The sequence below is a fragment of the Episyrphus balteatus genome, chromosome 1 (assembly GCF_945859705.1).
Source record: "Episyrphus balteatus chromosome 1, idEpiBalt1.1, whole genome shotgun sequence".
Taxonomy (NCBI): domain Eukaryota; kingdom Metazoa; phylum Arthropoda; class Insecta; order Diptera; family Syrphidae; genus Episyrphus; species Episyrphus balteatus.
The window spans coordinates 163,783,215-163,809,186 of record NC_079134.1 but is presented as its reverse complement, the minus strand read 5'-3'; the positions used below and the strand labels follow the sequence as shown (position 1 = coordinate 163,809,186).

At 29.2% G+C, this 25,972-nt stretch overlaps 1 protein-coding gene across 9 annotated transcripts in view; it reads right to left on the bottom strand.

The window, feature by feature from the left end:
- Positions 1–25,972, bottom strand: part of LOC129913752 (uncharacterized) — a 123,264-nt gene that overhangs the window by 50,804 nt on the left and 46,488 nt on the right. For all 9 annotated transcript variants that reach the window (XM_055992638.1, XM_055992581.1, XM_055992608.1 and 6 more), the window contains one exon: positions 14,367–14,502. In XM_055992638.1, coding sequence (XP_055848613.1) covers positions 14,367–14,502 — 136 coding nt within the window. The remainder of the gene's footprint in view (positions 1–14,366; positions 14,503–25,972) is intronic.

The following is a 25,972-nucleotide window of genomic DNA, read 5'->3' as shown; positions in this document are numbered from 1 at the left end:
GTGCTATTATAAAAAAAAAAGGATTGGCAAAAAAAGGACAAATATTTTTTTTCTAAAGAAAATAATACACATACTCAAAGTGACTTGGTGACTTTTATTTGTCATATAGCTATTTTTATTATACACAAATAAGAATATTCATTTGATAAATAGAATAAATATTTCTGAGAAGAGAAAGTTTATAGGTAAGTGTTAAATATTTATATGATATGCTTTCATATAGATTAGTTTTAATTTTAGCTTCCCGGAACATAAATAGATAAAAGTCTGGAAAAACAACATGACGAGTTTGAATGATTCGCTTTTCTTTTGTTTATACATATATAAATCAGGTGGGGTTTAAATGAGGAAAAATACTTGCTAAAAACAAATAGAATCTGTATGAAATTAAGTGGATTTCTGTATCTATGGTTCTTTGAAAAGCAGACTTCAGTTTTAGACCAATCTCACTAATTTCGTTAAGGTTTTAATTTAAAATAATTCATTTAATTTAATAAGAAAATCATTTTATTTTTAAACGTTAAAACAGGTTATTTATTTATGTGACGACTTTTAAATTAAAAATAAATTTCCATTCAATGTAAAGGGTAGGCATTTAAAATCAAAAGGTTTCTGATTGAATTTACTTAGATCGCTTCTATTTTTTGGTGGGATGATTTTTTCAGACTCCTGAAGCAGATAATTTTATGAAAATGAAGTTGCTCATTAAGGGTCAAATTTGTTAATGTTATGGAAACATTTTGAAAATTTTAAAAATTAAAAAATATGAGAAGTTTCAACTTGAAAAATAAAATAATAGCACTGTACAAAAATTCAATAAATTTTTTAATGTTTTTGGTGCATTGATCTAACTATCATTATTAACTTTTACTATGTTGTTCCAATTTCCAAGCAAATACACAATCAATCTGGCAAAAAATTAATCAGCAAACATGAATTTTTTTTTAGCAGATTTTCACATTACTTTGAAATGATACCCTTTTTTTGAAGAAAATCTTTGAATATAAATTAATAATATATGCACATAGAATTGATAAGAAATGTTTTGCATTTTTAGTCGAGTTTTCTTAAAAGAAAATCCCCTTTTAAAATGAAAAGAAGATGATTTTAAATTTAACAGAATTTAAACGGATTCCATTTATTTTAATAAAAATTCTTATTGTTTTAAACAGATAGGCTTTAAAGTGAGAATCATCTTGTTTCAAAGTGCCTTTTTTCGGCAATGTTAGGAAAAGAAATTAAAAAAGAAAACTGAATAATGTGAAAAAAGAACCAAATTAAAAAAATAAATCAAATTGTGCAGCCTGTATGAAATTGTTTTTTTTTTTTCATTATGAGGTTCAAGTCAATTTCTCTAATAAGAAAGATGTTTTCAGATCTTAAAAATTTAATGATTCTTTTCTTAGCAGAATAAATTCAAAACAGTAAAGGGTATTGGTCCAAATTTTATTTAGTTTGGTTTTAGTTACATAGCTTCTCAAAGATCAATTTTGACAAAAAAAGCAGGCCACAAAATAAGAAAAATTTATTCAGGTAAATCGAATAAAGTCTAAAAAAGTGATTCTCGTTCCATGAATAAGAATATTAATAGAATTTGTTATCGACTCCAAACACTTTAGAATTTCCAATTTATTATAAGAATCATCATAGCAGGTTCCGGGGATGATTCTTTGAGAAAAAAAATTCTATATTTGTTATCATGGACTGATGCCCTGTCTGAAATAAATGTCTCATTTATATCGATGTTGGGTTTCTTTTTCAAATATATTCGGAAATTCTCCATTGAACAAAAAAATTTAATGTTTTTATGAAATTAATGTGATATTATTTATTTTTCAATATAAGCTTACTCCACTTAAGGGCCAATTTTTCAATAGTCAGTTAAACAGTCAGTTAGTACTTATTCCTAAGGATAGAGAAAAAATCAATTTTTCAACAAGCAGATATAGCTTATTCCTAAGAATAAAACTATCTGCTTCTTTCGGAGACGAATAAAAATTATTCTAAGGAATAATCTCAACAAAAATATTGTGTCAGTTGTCAAAGCTGTTTTGAAAGTATTTAAAACAAAATACAGTGAAACACAAGAAAACAAAAACAATCATGAATAAAAATGACGTTTAATTTTAAATATTTTTGAATTTGACAATTTTTTTTTGTTATTCTGTAGAATAAATTATTCTTGATTGAAAAATTAAATGTTTTTATCTGACTGTTTATGAGCCTAATAACTTTATTCGTCTAACAGTTAACTGACTGTTTATTAGAAGATTGAAAAATTGGCTCTTAAAATAAAAATAATTTTAATAATTTTTTATTATTTTTGTTATTTTTTTCTTCGTTATTATTTATTTTTCTTTAAAAAAAATCTCCCAATCAATGAATTTATAGGTATTCTTCAAGAGTTAGTCAAATTATTGAATTAATATGCAAGTTTCTCACTTTTCTTACATTATTAGAATTATTTACGAGTTGCTTTACGAGGTTTTAAAAGAAAACAGACGATAAATGCAAATATTTAACTTAAATGTTAAAATTTCTTTTAAGCCAAAATATTAAAATACGAATCGTGAGAAGAAAGAAAATATATTTTAAAAATTGTTGTGCACTTTATGACCACTAAAATGTTTCATTAAAACTCTATTTAAATTATTCATTTTCAAGGTGTATATATATTTTAATTGCTGTACTAAAATCTAATTTCCGAAATCATTAAAATGAAATTATTAGACAATTAAAAAAATTTATTTACTTGCTTATTTCCTTACCACAAAAATACTGAAACTTTGAATAATAAACAACGCAGTTGATATGTAAGATTTGTTGAACCAAAACCAATATTTGTTGTCTTATTATTATTATATAGCAAACTATAAAACGTGTCACTTTTCACACCAGAATATTTCATTGACAACATAAAATTACATTATTTTCGTATTCAAGGCAGCCTCTTCCGAATGTCAATTTCATTAAAAAGATTAATATTTATTACGCTATTTCTAAATCGTTATCTGTCTAGGCACTTTCATGAAATATATTTTTTAAGGGTAAAAGGAACCACTCCATTAAGGCTGAACTTAAAACACCGTTCGAACAAGCTAATTTTCGTATAATAATCTGTTATTATCTTTTACAACGACTCCCACAACAAGACCCAAAAAAAAAAACTGAAAACATAATTTACACTGCGGTTCACCAAGCCAGAAAGAAAAAAAAAATGGTTTATGAATACACTTTAACCCAATTTATTTATCTTCCACCGCATTATCCTTGAGGCTTTCTTATGTTTGTTGTTGTTGTTTTACTTGTTAAAGGAATTCAATCCCCTTACAATTACTTAGACAAGCACCAAATTCAAAGACAAAATTAATCTTTTTCTACTTGTTCGTGTGTATTAAGAATTAAGTTCTATCTCCTTGTAGTAGTCGTAAATAAACCAATACTTGCAGATATACAGAGCTATGTTTTTATTTGTAGGTAAAATAAATGTTATCTTTATTTATTATTGTTTTTCTTGTGTTTTGTTTTCTTTTTGTTCTAAATTCTAATTGAATCTTTTCCATCAAATTAATTTACAATTTATACAACAGTTTGTATAAGGTCAACAAACTGTGTCACCTTTCTGAAACAAAAGACAATACACGTACCCCAAGAGGTACATGCGGTATAAAAAGTCTTTTGCTTTGATAAATGGCTTTTTAAAAATTTATAACAGATTTATGTCATTCATGCGAAATAAATACTTGGACTTAAACAGAATTTCACCAGCATCATTGTGGAAAATAACATAAAGAAATGTGTGAAGTAAAAATATCAAGTCTATGGTCGTTGTGAACGGTTTGACACAATTTTGTTATATTGTTGCCGAAATCCATGATCATGGTTTGTTGCGAAAAAGACTACGGAATAAAGCATGGTAAAACTCATAGATCCATTCACAAAATTTTTTAGTCCTCTGCTTAGTAGCCTATTTATCCAGAATTAATGCAAAAGGCCAGGCCAAATACAAATCTTGTCAAAAAATTCTTTTGAATTGTTTGGACAAAGAATTAAACTATTTTCATGCTGTTGCATGAAGGAGCAAGGCTTAGCAAGTGCAAGAATTGAAGGGACCTACAATTTACAGCCAAGTCCGAACGGCGTAGCAGAGATGCACTTTTTATAACAATGATACTCTTGGGGGCTTTTCTATTCCACGCAAGAAGTAGTTCCCCTTATCTGTGGTGCCATAATCCACCGAAAAAATCATTGCGCTACGTGTAAATTTTTTTTTAAATAACCATATTTTAATAATTATTTTTATAAAAAAAAAAAAACAAAACCGACTTCCATGGATCAAAACTGGGTTTTATGATTTTCTCATAGTTCCAAAACAACGAAATTGAAATGGGACCACATGTCACCAGCTTTCCAATACAAAAAGAATTATCAATATTGGTTTACTCAGTCCAAAGTTATGAGGTAACAAACATAAAAAAAAAAATTTTTTTTAAAATACAGACCTCGTCCTTTTTGGAAGTCGGTTAAAAGGAAGAAAAAAAAAATAAAAAAGTACAATTTGAAAACTACCAAACACAGGTAGTTAAGGGATAATAACACTTTGTTACCTATTGATATACTTAAACAAACTAAACAAACTCCAAAAGAAAAAAAAATGTTTCTCCTTTGTTTTATACGCTGATGAAAATGACACTCGATTTCGTGCTTACAAAGTGTTATTACCCCTTAACACAGTCATTTTGTCTATTGTGAAGTTCTGATTTTTGGAATAGTTACTTAAAGCTTTGTTTTCGGACTTGAATTTAAAACACGCTACACTTGTTTAAAGTACAAAAACAACCTTAATTTTTCAGATTTGGTTGATCTTAACTTTTAGGGACCAGTTTTTGGCAAAAACGATTTATTACGGTCTTCAAGCATATATAAATAATTGTTTTTTCAAAAATTAGAGCTTTATTGTTAAAAAAATTTCTGTTCAACAATCTTTTATTTCAGTTTTGCCTTTTCGGTAGGTGTGGGATATAAAAAAAATTAAGGAAACTGTTTCAAGTAATTTTGGGGCAACCAGATTAAGTAAGGTTTAATTTCAATTTACTTCAAGGCTATGTAAAAATTCAGACAGTTTTTGCTCTAAGCTTCTAAAAAAAAGCATGATATAAATTAGGTCATTTTAAGACAGTGCAAAATTCTGTTTACAGGGTTTGCATATCCTTTATTTACCACCGAAAACTTTAGTTGCCACTTGTTTTGGTCTTTATGAGTTTACTCCGAAGAGTTGCGAAGATAAATTTTTAATACGGTTTCGCACGAATTTATTTTTCTCAGGCAAAATTTAATTTCAGTATAATATCATGATGAAAGTTACGAAAGACTTCTTCCAGAATTTTGAATAGCTCCTTGATTTAGTTATCGATCAAATTTTGTTTCCTAACAAAACGAGGAAGAGCCGAGATCTGCAAGACACTTCAATTTAAATCTAGTTATGCAAGCTTTTGTCAGTAATCAGGAAAGCGTTTGCGCAGGTAGAGCCAGCTATTCAAATTTCAATGCCAAGTTGTTCAGTTTTATTTTCGGTATTATGAATTTTGATAATCTTTACTAGCGCCTTAAAATTTGAGTTATAAATTATCTTTTACCGGTTAATGAAAGAATTATTCATGGTATTTTCACAATACTCCGAAATGCTTCAAAATTAAGGTTTTTGGTATCCGATTTAATTTTTAGAAAGTAATGAAGGAATTAGTCTTTGACGTTTTTTCCTGTAATACCCTTAACCTTTTTTTTTATAACTTCTTTATCTTGTTTTCAAATGGAAGTTAAGGATATTATAAGCAGGGATAGTTTTGAGATGAAAGATAGTTGAGTTTATTTTGAATCCTTTCAACTCGTATTTTAACGAAAGTTTCTTTAGAACTCCTTACAAGAGTCACAGTAAATATAAATCACTCAAGGGCAAGCCATTTTCTGCTTTGAGCTAAGGACCAGTGTGCTGCTTTTTATTTTTACATAAATAATAATATTTTACTTCAACATCTTCCATGTTGGCGAAATTCCTATCCTGCAAGTCTAAACAGTTTTTACCATCTAATACAAAAAAAAAAACCTGCTAAAGAGTGAGTTTGTATTAAATTTTCATGAAAACCATTTGCGATATTACGAGTACGATGTGAACCCAACAAACCAAAAATGTGGAATCACTCAATAAGTTCAGAAAACGTGGTGCCACAATGTCGTCCTTGGTCGAGGGGGGATTCCAATTCACAGTGAGTGCGGTGGGCGACCAAAATTTTCAGCAAACCATCTGTTTTTTGTTTACACATCACATTGAAACAAATAAATGCTATAACGAAAAAGCGTAAAACATTCTTCAGAGGCAAAACAAACAAAAACTCTACAAAGGCAAGGACGCGACGCGAAAGCAAGGCATAAACCAGTCAATAAAGCCTGGTAAACACTAACCATTTTTTTTTTCAACTTTTTCCTGTGAAAAAAAATCATAGGTATGGAAATTCTTTAATTTTGAATATTTATTGACGTGTAAAGGTGTGTGTCTTTGAGTGGGGGGCTTGCCACGTTTTTTTTGAAGGTTGCTAATGAATTTTAAAGCCATTTAAACATCGTAGACCGCAGTTAAAAGTACCTTTAACAAGAATTTATGGGTAACCGGCAACGGCGAGGCTACTTCAAGGTATACGCAAAGACAATATTTTTAAGCTTGTGGTGCGGCATAATCGCGCGAAAAAAAGGTCACTAACGAAAGAAATTGTTTGTATCTCTAATTTCTTTTCCTTTTTTGAATTAAAAAAACAAAAAACATCGATTTATTCCGTGACCTTTTTTTCTCAGCCCCCGCCCATCCTTGGAATTCCTCAAAATGTGTGCTCGAAGAAATGTTAGATAGAGCGTATAATTTGTAGTTACTAATTGTGCTAAGTAGTCTATTGTACAGGATTGAAACAATACCACTATAAGTATGTATTGTGTTCATATCCGACCCATTTCCATGATGTGTGTGTTGCCACAAATCACATATGTAGCCCTCCAGGGTGGAATTATATTCAGCCATATGCACAGAAAATCAAGTTTTGTTTCCATGGAATTTCCATGGTATTTTGAAAATATTGTACACCGTTATAGCTTGAAGTGTGTGGTGCTTCTGAATGTTCCTTTTGTATGCGCTCGCAGGAAAATGAGACAACATTCTGTCAATATGCTAATGAGGCCACCAGCCGGTCAAATACCTGTGTGATATATATATCTGATTTGAGCGATGAGTGAAAGGACTTTTGCCGTCACGCGCGCCGCTCGCGGCCAAAAGTCATAATATGTGAGCCAGGGAAATCGCATTTCATGTTTCGAAGTCTGGAGAACAATTATATGCAAATTGGGAGGGTTTTTTTTTTTTTGAGAGTTTAAGTCACTCATACTCTAGGCCACGTTCTGACTGCCATGAACTGGCTAAAGGACTCGAATGTTTGGGAGATTCAATATAAGGATAATTGGTATTTCATGCAGGTAAAATGTGATATTTCTGTGTGCTGCCTTTGCCTGCAGCCATTAACTGAGCTTCTGCTGACGTTCGATGGCGTTCGTTGTTGCCCTTCTTAAAAAAGGACTGCAGAATGTGATTTAACTTCATGTAGGTAATCGGTTAAAAGGAAAATAAAATACATTTTGATCAAAATTCAAGGTGAATTTAAGGTGTGTGAGTGAGAAAGGTGTGGGGGTATAAAGTTGAGTTTAATTAAGATTAAAAATTCGTACCGTCATTGCATTGTTAGGAGAGAAATGAGGTATATTTTAAATCGGGTGTTTTTTTTTAAGAGTTGAAATACAGGAAGTAATTTTTCTTCTTAACTTTGATTTTACCATAGCACGAATATTGTAATAAATAAGACTTCAACATGAAGAAAAAAAAAAAAAAAACTTTTTTTTTGAATTAAAACCACGAAAGGCAAATGAATCCTTTGTGTTGAAACAGGAAAATAAGTTTATATGTTTCCGTGTGAATGTAAAAAGGAAAAAGGATATGTATTCCGATATCTGATATACAAATGAAATGTGAAATTCGTGTGAGATTACATTTAAGAAATGGAAAATTGGAGGATTTGTTGGAAAATATATAAGGCTTTTAGATAATCCCTTTAAAGGTAAAAATCATTTCATTTCTTCAATGAAAAAAAAAAAAAAATTCAATTTTAAAATTAACTTTTTATCCCCTGCCATTTTGACTCATTACAAAATTAAGGTATTTAGATTCAATATATTTTGGTACTTCATTTATGTAGGTTTAATGCCAAAAAATTCAAAAACATACATTTTATTCACACATTAGCATAGTATTTATATTTTAAATTTATATTCAATTCATAGTTATATAATAAACTAGTTGTGTGTTCATTCTTCAACTTACATCGATATTCAAAAAACGTGTTCCCGATTTAAGAAAAAGTACTATAACTAGTTAATTATATAACTTTGAATAAAATATAAATTTTAATTATAAATACTATGCTGATGTGTGAATAAAATGTATGTTTTTGAATTTTTTGGCATTAAACGTGTTAAAAGCGATTTTTGAAAAAGTCTGAAAAAAAATGATTTTCTTTACCAAGCTAAATCTCTAAAAATATAACAATTTAAAATCTGAAAAATGTTCACATGATAGCTACACCTATAAAGTTTGAGTCTTTAAAGTTTTAAATTTTTTGAACAAATGGTTTGGCTGGAATATAAAATTGATCAAACTAGGTCCAAGAAACCCCAAGTTTTTCCCATATGAAACTTCAACCGCTTGGCGGTACGGGTTACAATTAAGTTAGAGACTTGAAACTTGGGGAATATTATTTTTAGTTTATTTCCAACCATATAAGATCATAGGAGCACACAAATTCTAATTATTTTAAAATAACGAGCACCCTATTGTGCACCTTGCAATTCACATCATGATATGCCATATTTTCTAGTTATGGAAAAGTTGCATAGATTCCGCAGTTTTGGTCAAATTTAACAAAATAATACACCAATTTGTGCCTAAATAAGTATTATTTCAGAATATAACATAACTTTATTTTTTTGTTTGTTTTATTTTGCAAAAAAAAATTGGGTAAAGTTGAAAAAATTGAGAAAAAAATCACTTTTTCAAGATTTATGGGATAAAAACCTACACTTAATTTGTTTAAACAATAGACTTATATACATCATTCAAAAGGTCTGGAAATCCTCTTTCCAAAAACATATAAAAATATGTTAAAAAATTGTTAAAAAATTACTGAGATATTGATAGATTAAATCGTAAAGTCTGTAAAAATGGTTTTTTGTAAATTAAAAAAAAAATGGAGGGTTCCAAAAATATAACAAAAATATTTTTATACATTATTCGACCATACAAACAACCTACACTATGTTATTTCTCGGGTGTATTTTCAGTGTCGCACCGTGTAATTATTATAGTTACTTTTAAGTGTTACATTTTAAGTGTAAATAAATTTTTTTGATCGGTTATAGATTATATGCAAAAGTGCGATATCAGTTCTTAAGCATTGATTTAAATTGGCTTCATTAAACTTTCAGATGTCCTCAATTTTTGTATTTTTAAATACCCAAAAAGCTGCAGTTTTTTTCAGGTGGACATTTTTGGAACTTTTTTGATGTGATTAAGGCTAGAAACACACATCGTCGGTGAAACCAGAAAAGTGTGTAACTCCAAATTTTCTAAAAATAAGATTTGAATGCCATCTGTTGTTAGACAAACCTGATATCTACCGTTTCTTAAACTGAGAATCCTCTTAAAGTTCATAGTTTTTATTTTATTAGCAAATTAGAAAATGAAAACTCATACAAATGACTTCAAAACGATTTTGTTTTTTGCTCATCTATAAAATTTGCTAAAATGGAGGTACACACTTTTCTGATTTCACCACGACATGCGATTTTGTTCGCGCGACTATTCAATCACAAAAATGGATCACAACGATTTTAATGCCTATGGAGAACTAGCTATTTCAAATTTTTGATCGAAGTTTTTTTTTGGAAGCATTACATAGGCATTGTAATCCTTATGATCCATTTTTGCGACTGAATAGTCGCATTGATTTGAAAAATGTTTTATATTATTAAGACTGTTTTAAAATATTTTTTTAGATTTGGTAACATTTTTGGCAAATTTGACTAGATTTTAAATATGCAGCCTTGAAATTCACTTAAGAGATGTAAATTAGTTCAAGTGGATACAATTAAAAATTGATGAGGTGTACCTAATATATATTTTTTAAGATAAAATTTTGCTTCAAAAATGTTGGTGTAAGCTTGGATTTTCAATTTTAAACTCTAGTTTTGCAATATTTCAAAATACAATATTTCTATATTTACTCAAAATACTTTTCGAACGCTGTTCATGAAATCTACGGATTTTTTTGTTTTGCACAAGGAAGCAAAATATAATGATCCTAGTCTGGTAATCTGGCAAATATTATTTTAACTTTTTCAACTTGTTGATTCAAAATTTTTTTTTTTTTAATTGTATTATAATCAGCTCTTTAAGTATCCGTTCTTAAGAAAATATTCCCTGATTTGCTTGAAATCAAAGGATTCTTTAAGGGGGGAAATCCCTCTGGACGACGGGTTTTTCAAGAATTTTTTTTGGAAAACTTAAAGCATTAATTAAAGTTTGGAAAAATACATGATATTATTGACATCATGAAGTGTTAACACAATTTTTTTGAAGTAATAAAAAAACAAAATGAAGGCTCTACAGCCGTTTAAAGTTGATGCCTCGCGTTTGCGCCGTGCAATGCCCAGGTCCAGTTAATTATTTATAATAAAAAGAGAATTTTTTTCCGTTAAAATATATTTATACGCATTGCATGAACCTAAATTTAGCAAAAAAAAAAGTGTAAAATAAAAATTAGAGACCAAAAAAACACAATGTTTTTTTATAAACAAATTGTTAAAAAAAATATTTATTGTGAAAATTATATTAAACTTTTAGGTTCATGCTTCATGCAATGACCAATGAGTTAACGAGTAATTTGCACTTTATTTCAAGTCGATAGCTTCATTAGTTTTTGAGTTACGTTGCATGGCGCGGTAAAAAACGTGTTTCGAGAAAAATTCGTTTAAAGTTTTCATTTTTGTACTGTGGATTTCAGGACTATCTGGGGACTTTTGAGGCTTCATTTAAGGCTAAGACCACTAAAATAGTTTCTTCGGTTGATACATAAATGATTTTTTTAGGCAAAAAATTAATAATGCAAAAATAAAAAAATTCCAGAGGGTTTTCCCCCCTTAAGGACGTATCGTATTTTCATTCTTTCTTTTAACTGGACGAAATATACAATATTTTTGCAACAAAGTGTTATATTTTAACTTTTGCCAGACGACCTTGTTACTCTCGGCCTACAATAGTTTATAAAAGGTACTACTGGAAACCATAAACTATTCGTTCTTCCTTCTCGTTGATTTGACAATAACTGTTATTTAAGGCAATTGAAAGAAATTTGATTTCATATTAAATGTGGGTCTATGCTATAAGCAAAGTCTAAAAAAAAAATTAATGACTTATTGTGATGCTTTTTTATCAAAGGCTGAGGTAAGCTCGCCGGTTCCAGGGTTTTGCCGAAGAAAGCACAGTAAAACTCGGCTATAGAAGAAACCAAAAACTCAAATTCTTTATTTCACTATAGAATCGTTCGTTATTGTTCTCTTCTTTCTTTAAATAACAATTTTAAATAAAACTTATATACTACTTAAAAATAATGCCCAATACTCCAAGAGAGCAGGGGATCTCGGATGGAGATAAAAGAAATAAATCCTACGGTGCCCAAAATATGCTATTATGACCAAACTCAGAGTGAGATGGTGGCTTCGGGAATTATGACCAAACTCCAAATGAGATGGTGGCTTCGGATAGAGACGGGAATTATAAATAAAACGGTCGGAAGTAATGCCCTTAACTCAAAATGAGAAGGGGGACTCGGAAAGAGACGCTAAAACTACCTAGCTAACGTCAAAACGGAAATTTGCCAACATTCAAAAATTTACAACAATACATTATATCTATTATGGCTTAAATAGGTGTATTGAGGGAGAAATCGTCTACTCGAAGTAAATTCAAAAGATCTCTGTTTTATTCGGAAATTCTTACATCTACTTACTAATATTTTTACACAAAGCAAGTGTGAACTATATAAAATTAAACGGTAAAATTGATGTTAAATTAGTAATAATAATAGTTTTGAGTATAAAACAAAATGTATGTTGTCGTGTTTGTGTTGTTGCTATTGATGGCATAATCCGGGACGTTCAGTTAATTCGGTATCGGTTTTGTAGTCCGGGATGGGCGGTTGCCAAATAGTTTTAATTAATTTGATTTCTTTTTGTTGCTGTTGATGGCATAGTCCGGGACGTTTTATTAATTTGGTTTCGGGTTTATAGTCCGGGATGGTTGGTTTCCATACAGCTTTAATTAAATTGGTTTGCGGTGGAAAGGAAAGTGTGACGATTCGTTACATTATAGTCAATTAAGATAAGAATTCGAGGGTCTATATCATGAAAATTATTAACAAGGTTTTCTTTTTGTATTTTGACGTTCCTTGAAGTATAAGATTTAAAAATACAAATTGTCTTATTCCAATTTTTTAAGATTGCACAACAAGTGGGCTCAATTTATGTATTTGTCAAAAGATTTCCAATTAAGAAAGATAAAGCTTAGAAAAAGTCTTTATATTTGAATTCAATTTCCCTCGGGATACAATTTGTAAGCAATTAGAATTAGATGTAAGAATTTTTTTTACTGACTAATTGGTTGAGAAATTAAAAATATGAATGCTAGCTAGAGTTACGCTCGAGTTCACCACTATACCCACTTCAACTACGAATCACTTTAATAACTTTATTAATTGCATAAAATTAAAGAAAAAATAGTTTCTAAGAACCTTGAAGAACGTCTATGCTTAAACAAAATTCATTAGAAAAAAAAACCAGTAATGACTGATGGTTCTAGTGGCAATGATTTAAACGTTCATTGCCACACAAATTAAGTTGAGTAATTTGCCATTTCATCGCCTTTAACTTAAAATAAAGTCTTCTTTCTTAATTTTATCCATCCTCTAATTAATTCCTCTTCACTGGCGCCCAACGTATTATTATGCAAATTTTATACTCGAATAAACTAAACGATTTCTACCATGAAATTTATCTTAAGTTTTCCAGCATACGTTTACAGACACACATAAACTTGACGTTCGAAGAAATATAAACTTCAAGGGCATTAATCAAGTGAAGAAAGAAAATAGTGCACTCCAAGGTGCACTATGCAAGAAAAGAAGCACTTTAATGTTCAATTTCTTCTTCGATTTTAATTTAAAATTTTAATGAACATTCAACGAGTGAAAATTCGTTCGAAGTGGTCATTCTATCATTGGATAAGTATTGTAGCTAATATTCTTTTCTTAATTAAGTTCCGTAATCATTCAAGAGCGGATTCGAGGAGGGTGCTTATCAGTAAAAGTCACAATAAATTAAGTTCACAAAATCTCAGTTGTACGAGTAAGTTTTGGAAAATTTTCAAGTCTTCATCTTTATGAAAGTTTCAGCCCCTTCTGATGTAAGTTTCTTGATACGCGCCTGTCATTGTCCATCACAAAAGTAGGTACTTGTGTGTGCAATCTACAAAATAGATTTCCTGACTCATCTTATTCACACTTGTTCTACCTTTCCTTAAGTGTTGATTCAATAAAGCCAACCACTTGGAGCAGTAGTTAATTTCATCAAAACTTTGACCAAATGATTGAAACTAAGACCGAGAGCCGAGAAACTTTTTTGGCCCAAAAAAGTTTTCTAATTTTTTTTTCTCGATGGAATATCTATAAAGTCGATCGGAATAATGATGATGATGACAGAGGTAAGAAACTCAAAAAAAAAAACTGTTTTTTAAGGACGAGGTCCTCATGAATATCCTGTGTAGGCAAAATAAAAAAAAAGTAAATCACAATACAAAACATGCGAGCTTCTATGAAAATATTATGTTAATTTTTTTTGTCTATATCCTTGGAACACTAAACAGGACAACTAACATTTTTTAAAGTCAAGTCTTCTATATGCTGCAAGCACAAGCTATATTACGGTCTCGTACACGTAAACAGTATTTTTTTTCAAAGACACATAAAATGAGAGTACATTATGTATATATAGACATTGGCTGACTATATATTATAAAATTTTTTGTTTTGTTTTATGTACAAACACACATACTATTTATGTAGATACACAATGAAATTATATATTATATCTACTTGTATATATGTAAAAGACAATGAACATGTATATGAGCATATATAAATCAAAATGGAGAACGTTTAACTTACCTATCATCCGTTGGCTTATATGTTACGATATACTTGTCGACAAATTCCGAATGCAGATTTGTTTGCCAGGATACACGTACAGTGGTTGGCGTTAGGAACGTCACTGTGATGTTTTCTGGTGTAGCTGGTATCGTGCCTGTGTAAAATAAAAAGAGAGGATAGGAGGATATTGACACATTTATCTTATATTTTTTCTCTGGTGAAATAAAATGGTAAAGGTTGACATTTTGATGTGCACATTTTGCTAATGTTTGCCAACACACTGACACAGAATATTTACCACCATTTGCTGTTTGTTTTTTTTTTGTTTTGTTTGTATATAAAATTTTATGCTTTAGCTCTTATTTAGAAGGCAGTTGAGTGAGTGACATTGACGATTGAATTAAGCTTTTAAGATTGAAGTTAATCTAAACAGAAAAGGAACTCGTTATAATTTTATGTTTCTAAACAGTCATTTTGAACATTTATTGATTGAAAAATGATTTCACATTAAGAAGAATCTTATAGGTAGTGAATGCTTTACAGTTATTCAATATATATTTTTTTTTTTTTTTTTTTTTTTTTTTACTTTCAAAGAAATAGGCTCATTATAATGTGGAAATTTATGTTCATTTATTTATTTAATGTTTGGTAAATTGATTTTTATTCGGCCTTTTATAAGAAATAAAATAAAGAAAACGAATAAGGAAAGATCTAAGTGGTATTATTTTATCGTTTTCTGGGAATATTTCAGTATTATGAGATATGTACAAATTTAACAATCAAGGCATACCTAAGGTAATCGAAAAGAACAAAATCCATTTTTATAAGTTTCACAAGTTAATAAGCATTTTAACAAGAGTTTATCCTGATTGGTAGAGGAAAGCAGATAAGCAACCCTATTTTAGCTTTTTTGACATGTCAATTTTTGTGAATCTGTCAATTTTTGTTATGAGGGCATTCTAAAAAAACCCTAGTATATTATTTTTTTACAGGAACCAACTCAGTTCATTTTAGACCCCATCTAACTTCTATTGCAAAACATCTAAAAACTTGTAACTCGAATTTTTTTAACTACCCAAAAACAAGCACCTGAGTAAATCTCAGCTATTAACGATGCATAATTCCTGAGATATATTGGAACAAATATCTATGTATCACCGTAACAGACTTACTGACAGATCATTAAAAATATGTAGAGTTTCACGTTATAGTAAACTTGAAGTTAAGGAGAGTTCTTGGTTTTGTAGTGTAGTAGAAAAAAATCCAAAACTTGATACACATTTTCCATTTAAAGGGAGTGGCAACCGCCTATTTCCCCTAAATTTATACCGAAAATTATGGATCACTACTGAACTCGAATCCGAAGTCAAAAATTTTCTTTCAGCTCGCACTTTCGAAATATTTTCGTTACTAAGTCTCAATAATCGATTTTTTGCTACATTTTAAGCATTTCCCTATAGAACCTGTATCACCCAATCTAGAGCATAAGAAGGGGGTAATTTTGTTTACCAAAGCAAACAGTGATGAACATCATTAGAAAATCAATTGAAATTAATTGGGTAGATAGCTTTTCCAGCGATATAAACAATTGTATATCTGTTCAAATTGTTCTGTAGAAAAAAAATTGTTACACATACACCACAGTGACCCGCAAAAAATTTTGTCACATTAATGACTTGAGAAGTCAAAGGCTAAACACATGGTCTTGATTTAAGTCTTATTTGATTTAAAATACAAATCAGAAATTTTATCATGTTAAAATAATGTTCAATATCTTTTCGGGTCGGGGACATTCTTATTTTATTTCTAATCGTTTGTCAAGATGTTTGCATACATATGGACCTAAATTGCTTTGTATTTAATTCACATTATTATTTTCAGTTTTTCAATTGTTCGTACTTTAGAAATCCACTTACAGGGGAAGTGGGGGCCATCAGAGGCCCACTTAGTGTTTGACTGTCTTAAAAACCAATAAAAAACATCTTTTAATAGAATAAAGTTTTTATTCATTAAATTTAATGTTTTTTGCAGAAACTCTCGTTATTATAAAAAAAAATAAAAAAAAAACTGAATAAAAGATAATACGTTTTGAATAAACATATAACAAAAAACCGAATGAATTTGAATATGAATTTATTTTCATTATTTTAGTTTTCTGTTTTCTTTCTTCTTGTAAAAGATTATCCATAATTATATAATCTTAATATTAAAGATAAAGGAAACATTTCAAAAAGATTTTTTCTAAAACATAACTTTTTATTATTTATGTAGCTTCAATTTGAATTTCCGAAAAAAATATATGTATATTGCTGAATATTTTCTCCGATATTAGATCACTCACGAGACCTAGCGTGCTCCCTACAAGTGTTCTGAAGCGATATTTCATATTTCTTGCAGTTTCCACTTGGGTTGGAAAAAATTTAATGCCGTCCTTTTGCTCGATATGGATGAATCAAGAATTTTTCCTATGTATTTAATCTGTTTAAATTGGATCCTGATTTTATATATAACTCATTCAGTTCACTATTGTATTATTTCCTTCATTTACCTCTGCGCACATAATAACCAAAAATTCATCGATTTGTAGTACCTTTTAACTCATTTTTGTAACAAACTAAAGAAGAAGCCGTTTTCTACAGTATTTTAAAATCGCATATCTACACTGAGGGAAAAAACAACTTAAATACAACGAAAACCACTTTGATTCAACTTTTTGTCGGAATGATTTTGCGTTGAAGACGAAAATTTTAAAATCAAAGTAAAACATCGTTAGTTTAAAGAGGTTTACCGTTATAAAACATCATTAAATCAAAGTTGTTTCAACTTAAAAAAAAACCATCAATTTATTAAAAAAATAGAAAAAATGGGCAGCCGCTGGGGATCGAACCTACAACCTACAATTAGAGTGATAAAATGCAACAAAAGCTGAAGTCCGACAAAAAAAAAAAAAAAATCATGTGTGCAATTCACACGTGGTAGAAGTGAAACCTTAAAAAATCATTTTTCTTGCAAAAAAAAATCGAAAAAGTCTACCTTTTTTTATTCCATCACCTTTAAACCCACCTATAATAAATTTTATATCACCCAAAAGCTTATTGTTTCAACTCAAAATATTTATATCGACCATGTCTATACAACATCTACAAAAAGAGCTAGAATTTTTTGAACCCAATCAATTTTTTCATCAAAAAAGTACAAAAATCAATCTTTTTTCTCCCATTAAATCTATTTTTTTAAATGACAACTTATGATAAAATATCATCTGAAAGCTTATTTCACTTTTTATATGACGTACCTATCAATCATATTTCTACCATGCCTACAAAAAAAGTAAGATTTTTTTAAATCCAACCATGTCGATATTTCAAACTGAGATAACGGTACTTCCTACACTGGTAGCTGGTCATCGGCAACAGATCTCCACAGGTGTTTTAAGGTATTATTAAATTTTTTTCAATTTAAGATTGTGTAACTTGTAGAGCACGTAACGTTATGTGTTATATATCAAATAAAAGGTTATGTTATCAGCATGCGTATTAAAGTTAAGTCAAATTTGTGTGTGCACTAGATCAAAAGATATAACGTGTGTAGAAAAAGAACATCTCTGTACCGTTATCTCAGAATTTCGAATATGAAATTAATTGAAATTTTGTACAATTATAGTTTATTTGATTGCCTATCTACAGTGCAAATTTCATTTATCTATCTACTAAAACAAAAAAGTTATAACAAGTTGAAGTCGTGTCGCGTTTTCGTTTCATCTTGTTTCAAATCACTACGATACTAAAGAAGTTTTCACTTCAAAATTTCTTGCGTTGCTTCAATTTTATTTTGAAGAAGTTTCATGTTAATTTTTTCAACATAAAATCAACGTTGAACATTTCAGTGTATTAAGCTGTTATTTGTGAGGGCATATTTACTCCAATACACATGAACTCCTAGCGGACAGATTTTTTCTTATTGATAACATGAACCTAAGTTTGCCCTCAATTACTACAAGACCTTTAATTTAAACCTGTATTTTAATTGGTTTGAAAGACCACCAAGGAGTTAGACTTTGAAGTTTGAACTCCAAAAGAAATTGAAGAAAAAACATGATGATGCATTTCTCTGAAAAAAGTCTATGTAGCTGAAATGAATTATTTTTAGTTTTCCTGGGATCTCGAGATTATTTTTTCATCATAAAGACCTTCATTTAATATAAACAATGAAAATATTAATACCTAGATCTCTATACTTTCTTCCTACTTTGATATCGACGTAAAACAATGAAAATCTTATTATAAAAGTTAGATAGATAGATGGATAACTTTATTGTGTCAAAGAAAATTACATAGTTTACAATATTTTATAAGTCATTGCACAGCACAGAGATATGATAACAATTTTGTATCTTACTACTGAAAAATCATTTTAAGTTAATGACGGGCATTTTGTTTTAAATTTAAATCAAAATGCCCGTCATTTTAAAAGTTAAAATCCAACAAAATATGCTCCAAGCGCTTATATTAATCGTTAACTTTTTCTTCGAAAATAAATGTATTAAAGAATATTTAGAGTAAAATAAGGAAGTTAATACATAAATAATCCTTTTCTTGCTAATTCCTAATCTTTAATTAATTAAGTTTGAACTTTCTTTCAACATTTCACAACCCAATTATGTTTTGTAATTTCTCAAAACTTTTTAAAGTGTCTTTCACATTATTTGAGGAAGCATTAGGTGTCAAAATGTTCGGTGATACTTTTTTTTCCCATAAGATAATCTACTTAGCTTTTAAACCTTTTGTTTTTTTTTTTTTTTTCTTTTCGTGTAGACTGACCCTTTTTTTATGATAACTGGGTGATAATAATTACACTCCTCATTTAGGAAGTATATAGAGTAGCTTTTATATTCTTCCATGTTTTTTTTGTTGTCTCTCGTTTTTTTACTTAGTCCTTTTACCCGGAAACCAGCCAGCAGTAAACAAGATTAATTGATTGACGAAAAGAAATAAAACGTTCCTGATGTCTTCTATACCTTTTAGCCTGTTATACCAAAAGAATATATACAATCTATGGTATATTATAGACACTATGTTTGTATATCCATTTGTGTTGTTTTATATTTTCGTTGTTTTTAAATATTTTATAGGCTATAGAAAAGACACAACCTTATGTTCGTTCTATCACGCACTTGGCTTTACGAAAAATGGTTAAATTGGTAAGGGTTCAGCAGAATGACTGTTGTTATGTGACCTAGCACATTGTAAACTTCCATTGTAGATAACTCCTACTCGACTCCTGTGTTGCTTTATAGTAATTTCAGAACATAATGGCTTTGGCACAGTTAAAAGCAAACACAAGACACATCAGATGAAAACATGAGACAAGAGGAAGGTAAGGAAGGCGGAAGTCAAAGTCAATTTATTGGTTAGAGGTTTGATATATAGAAGAAAATCAAAACAGGAATCAGAAATCTCTACCTGGGTAACATTTTGATTTATTTGTCGACATAAAGGTAGAGAGAGAGAGCTTTTGAGTATAGCTTAAGGCCAATTGTAGATTCACATCATTAATAAATCAATAAATTCCTTTTAGGGGCGGTGAGTAATGCGACCTTATACCGATATGAAATGGGTATAAAGTATATATTTTTGTTGTTCTTCAGTGAAGCTTTTGAAATTCGGGAAGAAAAAATTGTAGAGCCGTAATTATAGTCTTAAAAGACAAATAATAAGGTATTAAGGTTTCTATTCTTTGAGCAAGATTAAGGAAAATGTTTCCTTTACTGAACATTTTAATTTTTTGAAAAACATATCACTTTTCAAGTTCATCCAAATCATCAAAATAAGGAGTCAGAATTGTCCTTAACAAGTTCTTTGAAAACAAAAAGATTTTAATGAAGTCTCTGAAACAACATATCAGTTTTTGAAGTAAGAATAACCCAGGTCGCAAGTGTAAATAGAATCTTGTTGTCTATTTGACTAGGCTTAATTCACAACACTTGCTACAAAATAATTTTTAGATGTGTTCAGACACTGCTTGTAATATCTAATTTTACCTCATTTTTAAATATCGGACTTGTCAAAAATATAACCTTTTCATAAACCATTATCGAAATGGGTCACTATGGTGTATGAGTAATTTTTTTTTCTATAGAATTATTTTTTCGACAAAAAAGCCAAAGTGGTGATTTGTTTAAAGAGAAAAATATTCCATAGTTTGTCTCTATTAAGGACATATGAATGTTTTATAAACTTAAAATTCAACGAAAACATTTCCATACGTTGCGGTAAAAATAATATGATTTTTCAGAAAAGTGAAATGTAATTCGAATTTCTTTTTCTGTAAAATCCTTTGATTTATTCTCACAGTATTTTTGTCTGTTTTTTAAATGAATATCTAGCGTAATTATATCTTTCAGGAAAAAGAAAATTAAAATTCTTGCGAGAATCTGTTTAATTTTTTTTTTTTTTGTAATAAAGAGGTTGTCTGTAAAGCCGGTTTACGGACGATGATTTTACGTGATAACGTCGTAAGAAAACAGGTTGTGTGCTTTTTAAATGAGTCAATTGAAGCGTTTATTTATTTCAAACAATCATAATTTACAAGAAAAAGCTAAAAAAAAATTACCTTTTTTCTTTTCTCATTATATTAATTTTTTTATTTTAAAAGCTTACAAAAAAAATTATACCACTAAAAAGCCAAATATTTCTTCTAAATAATAGAACCATTTTTAAATTTTTACAATGCGCAAAAAGTATTAAAATAATTTATTTAAAACAATCATTTCTTATGAAAAAAGTGAAAAAATCATTTCCATCACCGAAAAATTCATTTTTTTGATATAACAACCCATAATAAATTTTATAATTTTATACCACCTGAAAGCTTATTGTATATATATATCGATCATATCTATTAGGCATCTACAAAAAGAGCTAGAATTTTTTGAACTCGATCAATTTTCATCAAAAAAGGCAAAAAAAACATATAATTTTATGTTCTCACGCTATTGAATTTCTTTTTTTTTTTGACAACCTATAAAAAATTTTATATCATGTAAAAGCTTATAATTTCACTTTTCATATGATGTTTCAATCTTATTTCTGCGATGCCTAGAAAAAAAGTTAGAATTTTTTAAAGCCAACCATGTCGAAATTCCAAACTGAGATTACGGTACTTCCCACACTGGTGGCTGTTCATGATCAACAGATAAGTTTTGAGGTATTTCGCAAGTTTTTTAATTTAACATTGTGTAGCTTGTAGTGAATGAACAGTTATTTGTGATATACTAAATGAAAGGTTACATCATCAAGATGCTCAAAAAAGTATGCTCAAATTTGTATTTGCTTTAGATCAAAAGATAGAATCTTTTGAATAATAAAACTTTATTTTACCGTTATCTCAAAATTGTGACAAAAAAAATTGATTGAAATTTTTATCTGTTGAAGAAAAAAAGATAAAAATAAAAAAACGGTTAAAAAAGGTAAAAAAAAAACTTGGGACCAAAAAACTTGTTTTTCCCGTTATTCGGTCAAAAACTATTTTGAAATACCAATTTTTTGCTCACATTCATGTGCGTGTTCTATAAGCTTAAGATTTTTTGAATGCAATAAAAACTCACCCAAAAATACCCCAAAATAAGTACGTGTTTTTCAAAAATTCATATTTCGAAACGCAGAGATTTAAAAAAAAATCTTTTTTTTGTATTATCTTTCGAATGACGTTTTTCAAATTGTAAAAAAAAAATTCCCCTAAAGATAATCACTACTTTGTCAAAGGTCTACCTCATGTTTTAGTTTTAGAAAACCATTAATAGCTTGGTTTCGAAATTTTTTAGAATTTTTTCAACACCATTGTCAGTCTTGCAATAAATTTATCTATTGATAAAAAAAATTAAACTCTTTACATTGTCGCGTTTACAAAATAGATAATTTTTTTTAAATTTTGTTTTACCCCTATTTACCCTATTAAAAGATGGAATTTCTTTTAGATCCTTCAAATGTATTTAACTTTAAGTTATTATCTTTCAAATAAGCTATAGAAGATTTTTGTATCTCTAATAGTTTATTTTTAATTTTTAATTGAAATTTTTGCCGCACTGCGAAGTGCGAGAGTGGAATGGCGTCACTTTTTTGAAAAAAAAATTCAAAACACTGAGGTATTCTTGGTCTCATTTCAAAACAAACTAAATCAATTCAATATTTATAAAAATTAACTTCAAAATCCGCTCCTGCATTAAGTTCACACAATTCCAATCCATGTTCAAATCTACATCCTATACATTATTTTCTTTTTCTTAAATTATAACCCTCGACGACCGACGTCTGACGGCTTTGTCATTTATTTTGATGCCGAACATAATATGTAATTGTTTTATTTTTTTTTTTTTTCTTTCAGGGTCTAAATAAGTGTGCTGTTAATAGGTCTTATTATTTATTTTCTTCCTTCCAAAAGGAAATTGGGTAATAATGTTGTTTTAGATGGGAATTCCATGGATTGTACGTAACACAGAGTACATTATTATATCTGAAGGCTTGTGAAAATTAATTTTGAGCTTATATTTAATTAATCATGTTTCAAGTATAATTTCATAGGAATTTTTGACATGATGTTTGAATAATAAGCTAGAAAGAAGAAATTACAAGAATTTTTATAACCTTTTTGGTTGAAGGGTTTTGATTCGACGAAATAAATATTTTACGTTCCGTCAACGTCAATGTCAATCTTACGCAAAAAAAATTCCTTCTACGTGACTAATTAGACAGTGATTAAGAGATTTGAAGTAGTTTTAATGAAATACTTTCATGGAAATCCTTTTCGAAGGAATTTCAGTAATTACCTTGACTATTTCCAAATCCCCTAAAGTGACCAGCTAACAAATGTACACATCCGCAAGTCATAAAAATCGCTTGATATTTTTAATGGTTAGCGTAAAAAAAAACATCTCCAGTTTTCTATCCTTCATTTAATTTCGTCACGTCGATTTCATTTTCAATTTAATTCAATTTTTTCTTCTTCTATTTCTCGGCAATATATCAAAGCAAGCATGAAAATTCTATTTGAACCACTTCTTGTTTTATCCCCCGGGAAAATGGTTGATGCAACTCGATAAAAAGTATATATCTTTTCCCTATGCATTAAATGAAAAAGGAGGTTTTGGTATAAAACTCAAAGTGATATGACGTCTTTAAAGCCATATCGAAGTGCAGAAATATTCTCTCACTTAATTTAAAATTCTCTCTCTCTTCTCACTCCTGTGCAACTATCTGGTTAACATTACATTTTTTTTTTGCTGTGAAAAAAAGGAGAAAACGAACACCACCCATCAACTTTTCTTAGTTCGTGGAATATCGTGGGGGAATTAATAATTCAGGACGTGTTTCTGGAATCTTTCACTGTCAGAAACAAGGTCTTAATTAGATTTCATTCTTGGTTGTGTTCTCTCTGTGTTGCACTTTAAAGTTATGGTAACTATAACATATTGCAAGCATCGTTGATCCGAACAGATACAAAATAACGTGTGCGATGGATGCAAAGCGGCTTTCAGAATTTTATAGCTCTAATGGATTGGTTAGATGGTTCTTTTTTTTTTTTGTTGCTGTCCTTCACACAAATTTCCGCTTTATGGTGTAGAGGGATTATGTAGGTAGGTAAAATTGTTATTGTTGTGAATAGGAAAAACGTTTTAAGCTTATTGAATAGGTAAACTGTTTGTGTCTCGATTGGGAGAGTATGAATCCTATTTATGGATTGGACCTTCGTTAATGGAGTTATCCTCTCGAGTAAATACTCAATATCCCTTAATTTGATTTGCTTGTTTGTTGGTTTGGGACCAACTAAAGAATAAAAGGAATAAACGTATTTCCTATTGGTTTTTGTGGGTGTGTGTGTGTAGTATCTTCAAGGCTTGCAAAGGAAGAAATTTCATCTCCTTTCTAATAAACAACAAAAGCTATATTCATGTGTTTTTTAAATGACGAAGTATTTCTTCTCCTCAACTCAACCGACTATTCGAGAAATGCTAAAAAGCCATTTAAATTTTCAGGAATTTCCTTTTGGTTAACCTGATTGATTTTTATTCTGAGGTTTACTTTTAGATTCTAGGTTTGTGGTGTGATGTGATGGCATGTCATTCATTCCTTTTTTTTTGTTGGTTGTCCTTTTTATCTCAGACAGACTAATCCATAAAGTGAAATTTCAGACTCAAAGGATTTAAAAAAGGATTAATCAAGAAAGGCACAAATTAACTTTTAGAAGGATGTAGGTATAGAGGTTTATCTTTTTCATTATTTAAATTGTAAAACCCACTTGTTTTGAGTTTAAAGTGCTTAAATCTATTTAAGGTTAAAATTATAAAGAATTATACCAATCACTTATATATTATGAAATTTCGGAACTTAATGTTCTGTAAAGTGAGAAATAAGTTTTGCCTTGCTTACAAGTTTGGGATCAAATAAATGAAAATCTGCGACTCTAAAAGCCTAAATAGACTTATTTAAACATGAAGCGTTTTTTGATTTTATTAGAATTATCAAAATATGTATAACCGTAAGCCACTATCGATGTGGGTCACTGTGGTGTATAAGTAACATCTTTTTCGTCAAAGTTACTCCTTTAAGACCCAACTAACAATTTTTCTTCCATAAGGTTAGGATCTTTAATTTCTCGCAGTAATTATCTCTACAGGTCTTGTATTTAGTTTGTGAATCGAAAATTAAAACTTTCGAGGCTTAACTTTCGTTAACCGCTTCCTAGAAACCTAGTGCAAGTGGAATTTAAACATTTCTACAAGCATTAATGAAAACATTTCGTTTAAATTTCAATATGGCCACATGAAATTCCATTGTAGAAGCACAAGAAATAAAAGCCAATAACTGACTTCTTTTAAATGGCTTTGCAAAAGAAATTGTATTAGAACTGCTTACAAAATCCTTATGAATGCTATGTATTTTTTTTTTTTTAATCCAGTCCAAAAATTATCAGATTCAAAATGACTTAGGTAGGTATTTAAGTATGGTTGAACTACAAACATTTATTTTTATAATTGTATATAACCAAAACTATCTCAATAATATGTGAGCCGTTAAACATATTAATAAAAAAAACATTACGTTAAATTTCAAATAAACCGCAGTTAAACAGTTTTGCCTTTTTAAACAAATATTCCACAAAATAGATGTGTTATAGTTACAACATTTTAATATTTGATCGAAATAAATTGTTAAAATGTTGTCTTTGATTGAAAATAATACAAAATATGATTTATATCACTTTCAAATATAACGACTTATATTTTGTATCTCTGTATAAGAAAAAAAGAAATTCAATTTCAAGCGCATGAGCGAAAAGCTTTTAGTTTTATATGTTTGCCTTAGAGAAGTTAAGGGTTATCTATTTATATTTGTAGAAGTCCTTTCATCACAAGCAAAACATTGAAAACAGCATTTAGTTTTATGAGTTTGCCTAAGCGAATTTAGGTTCGCTAATTTTATTTGTAGAAGCCCTGTCAAAGTGAGTACAAGCTAAATTTTGTAAACTGTCAGACAAACACATGAAAATAAGAAATATTTGGATAAGCGCGATTATGGTGACCATTTTTGGTTTTCTTATTCATTGTTATAAATAAATAAATAAAAAAT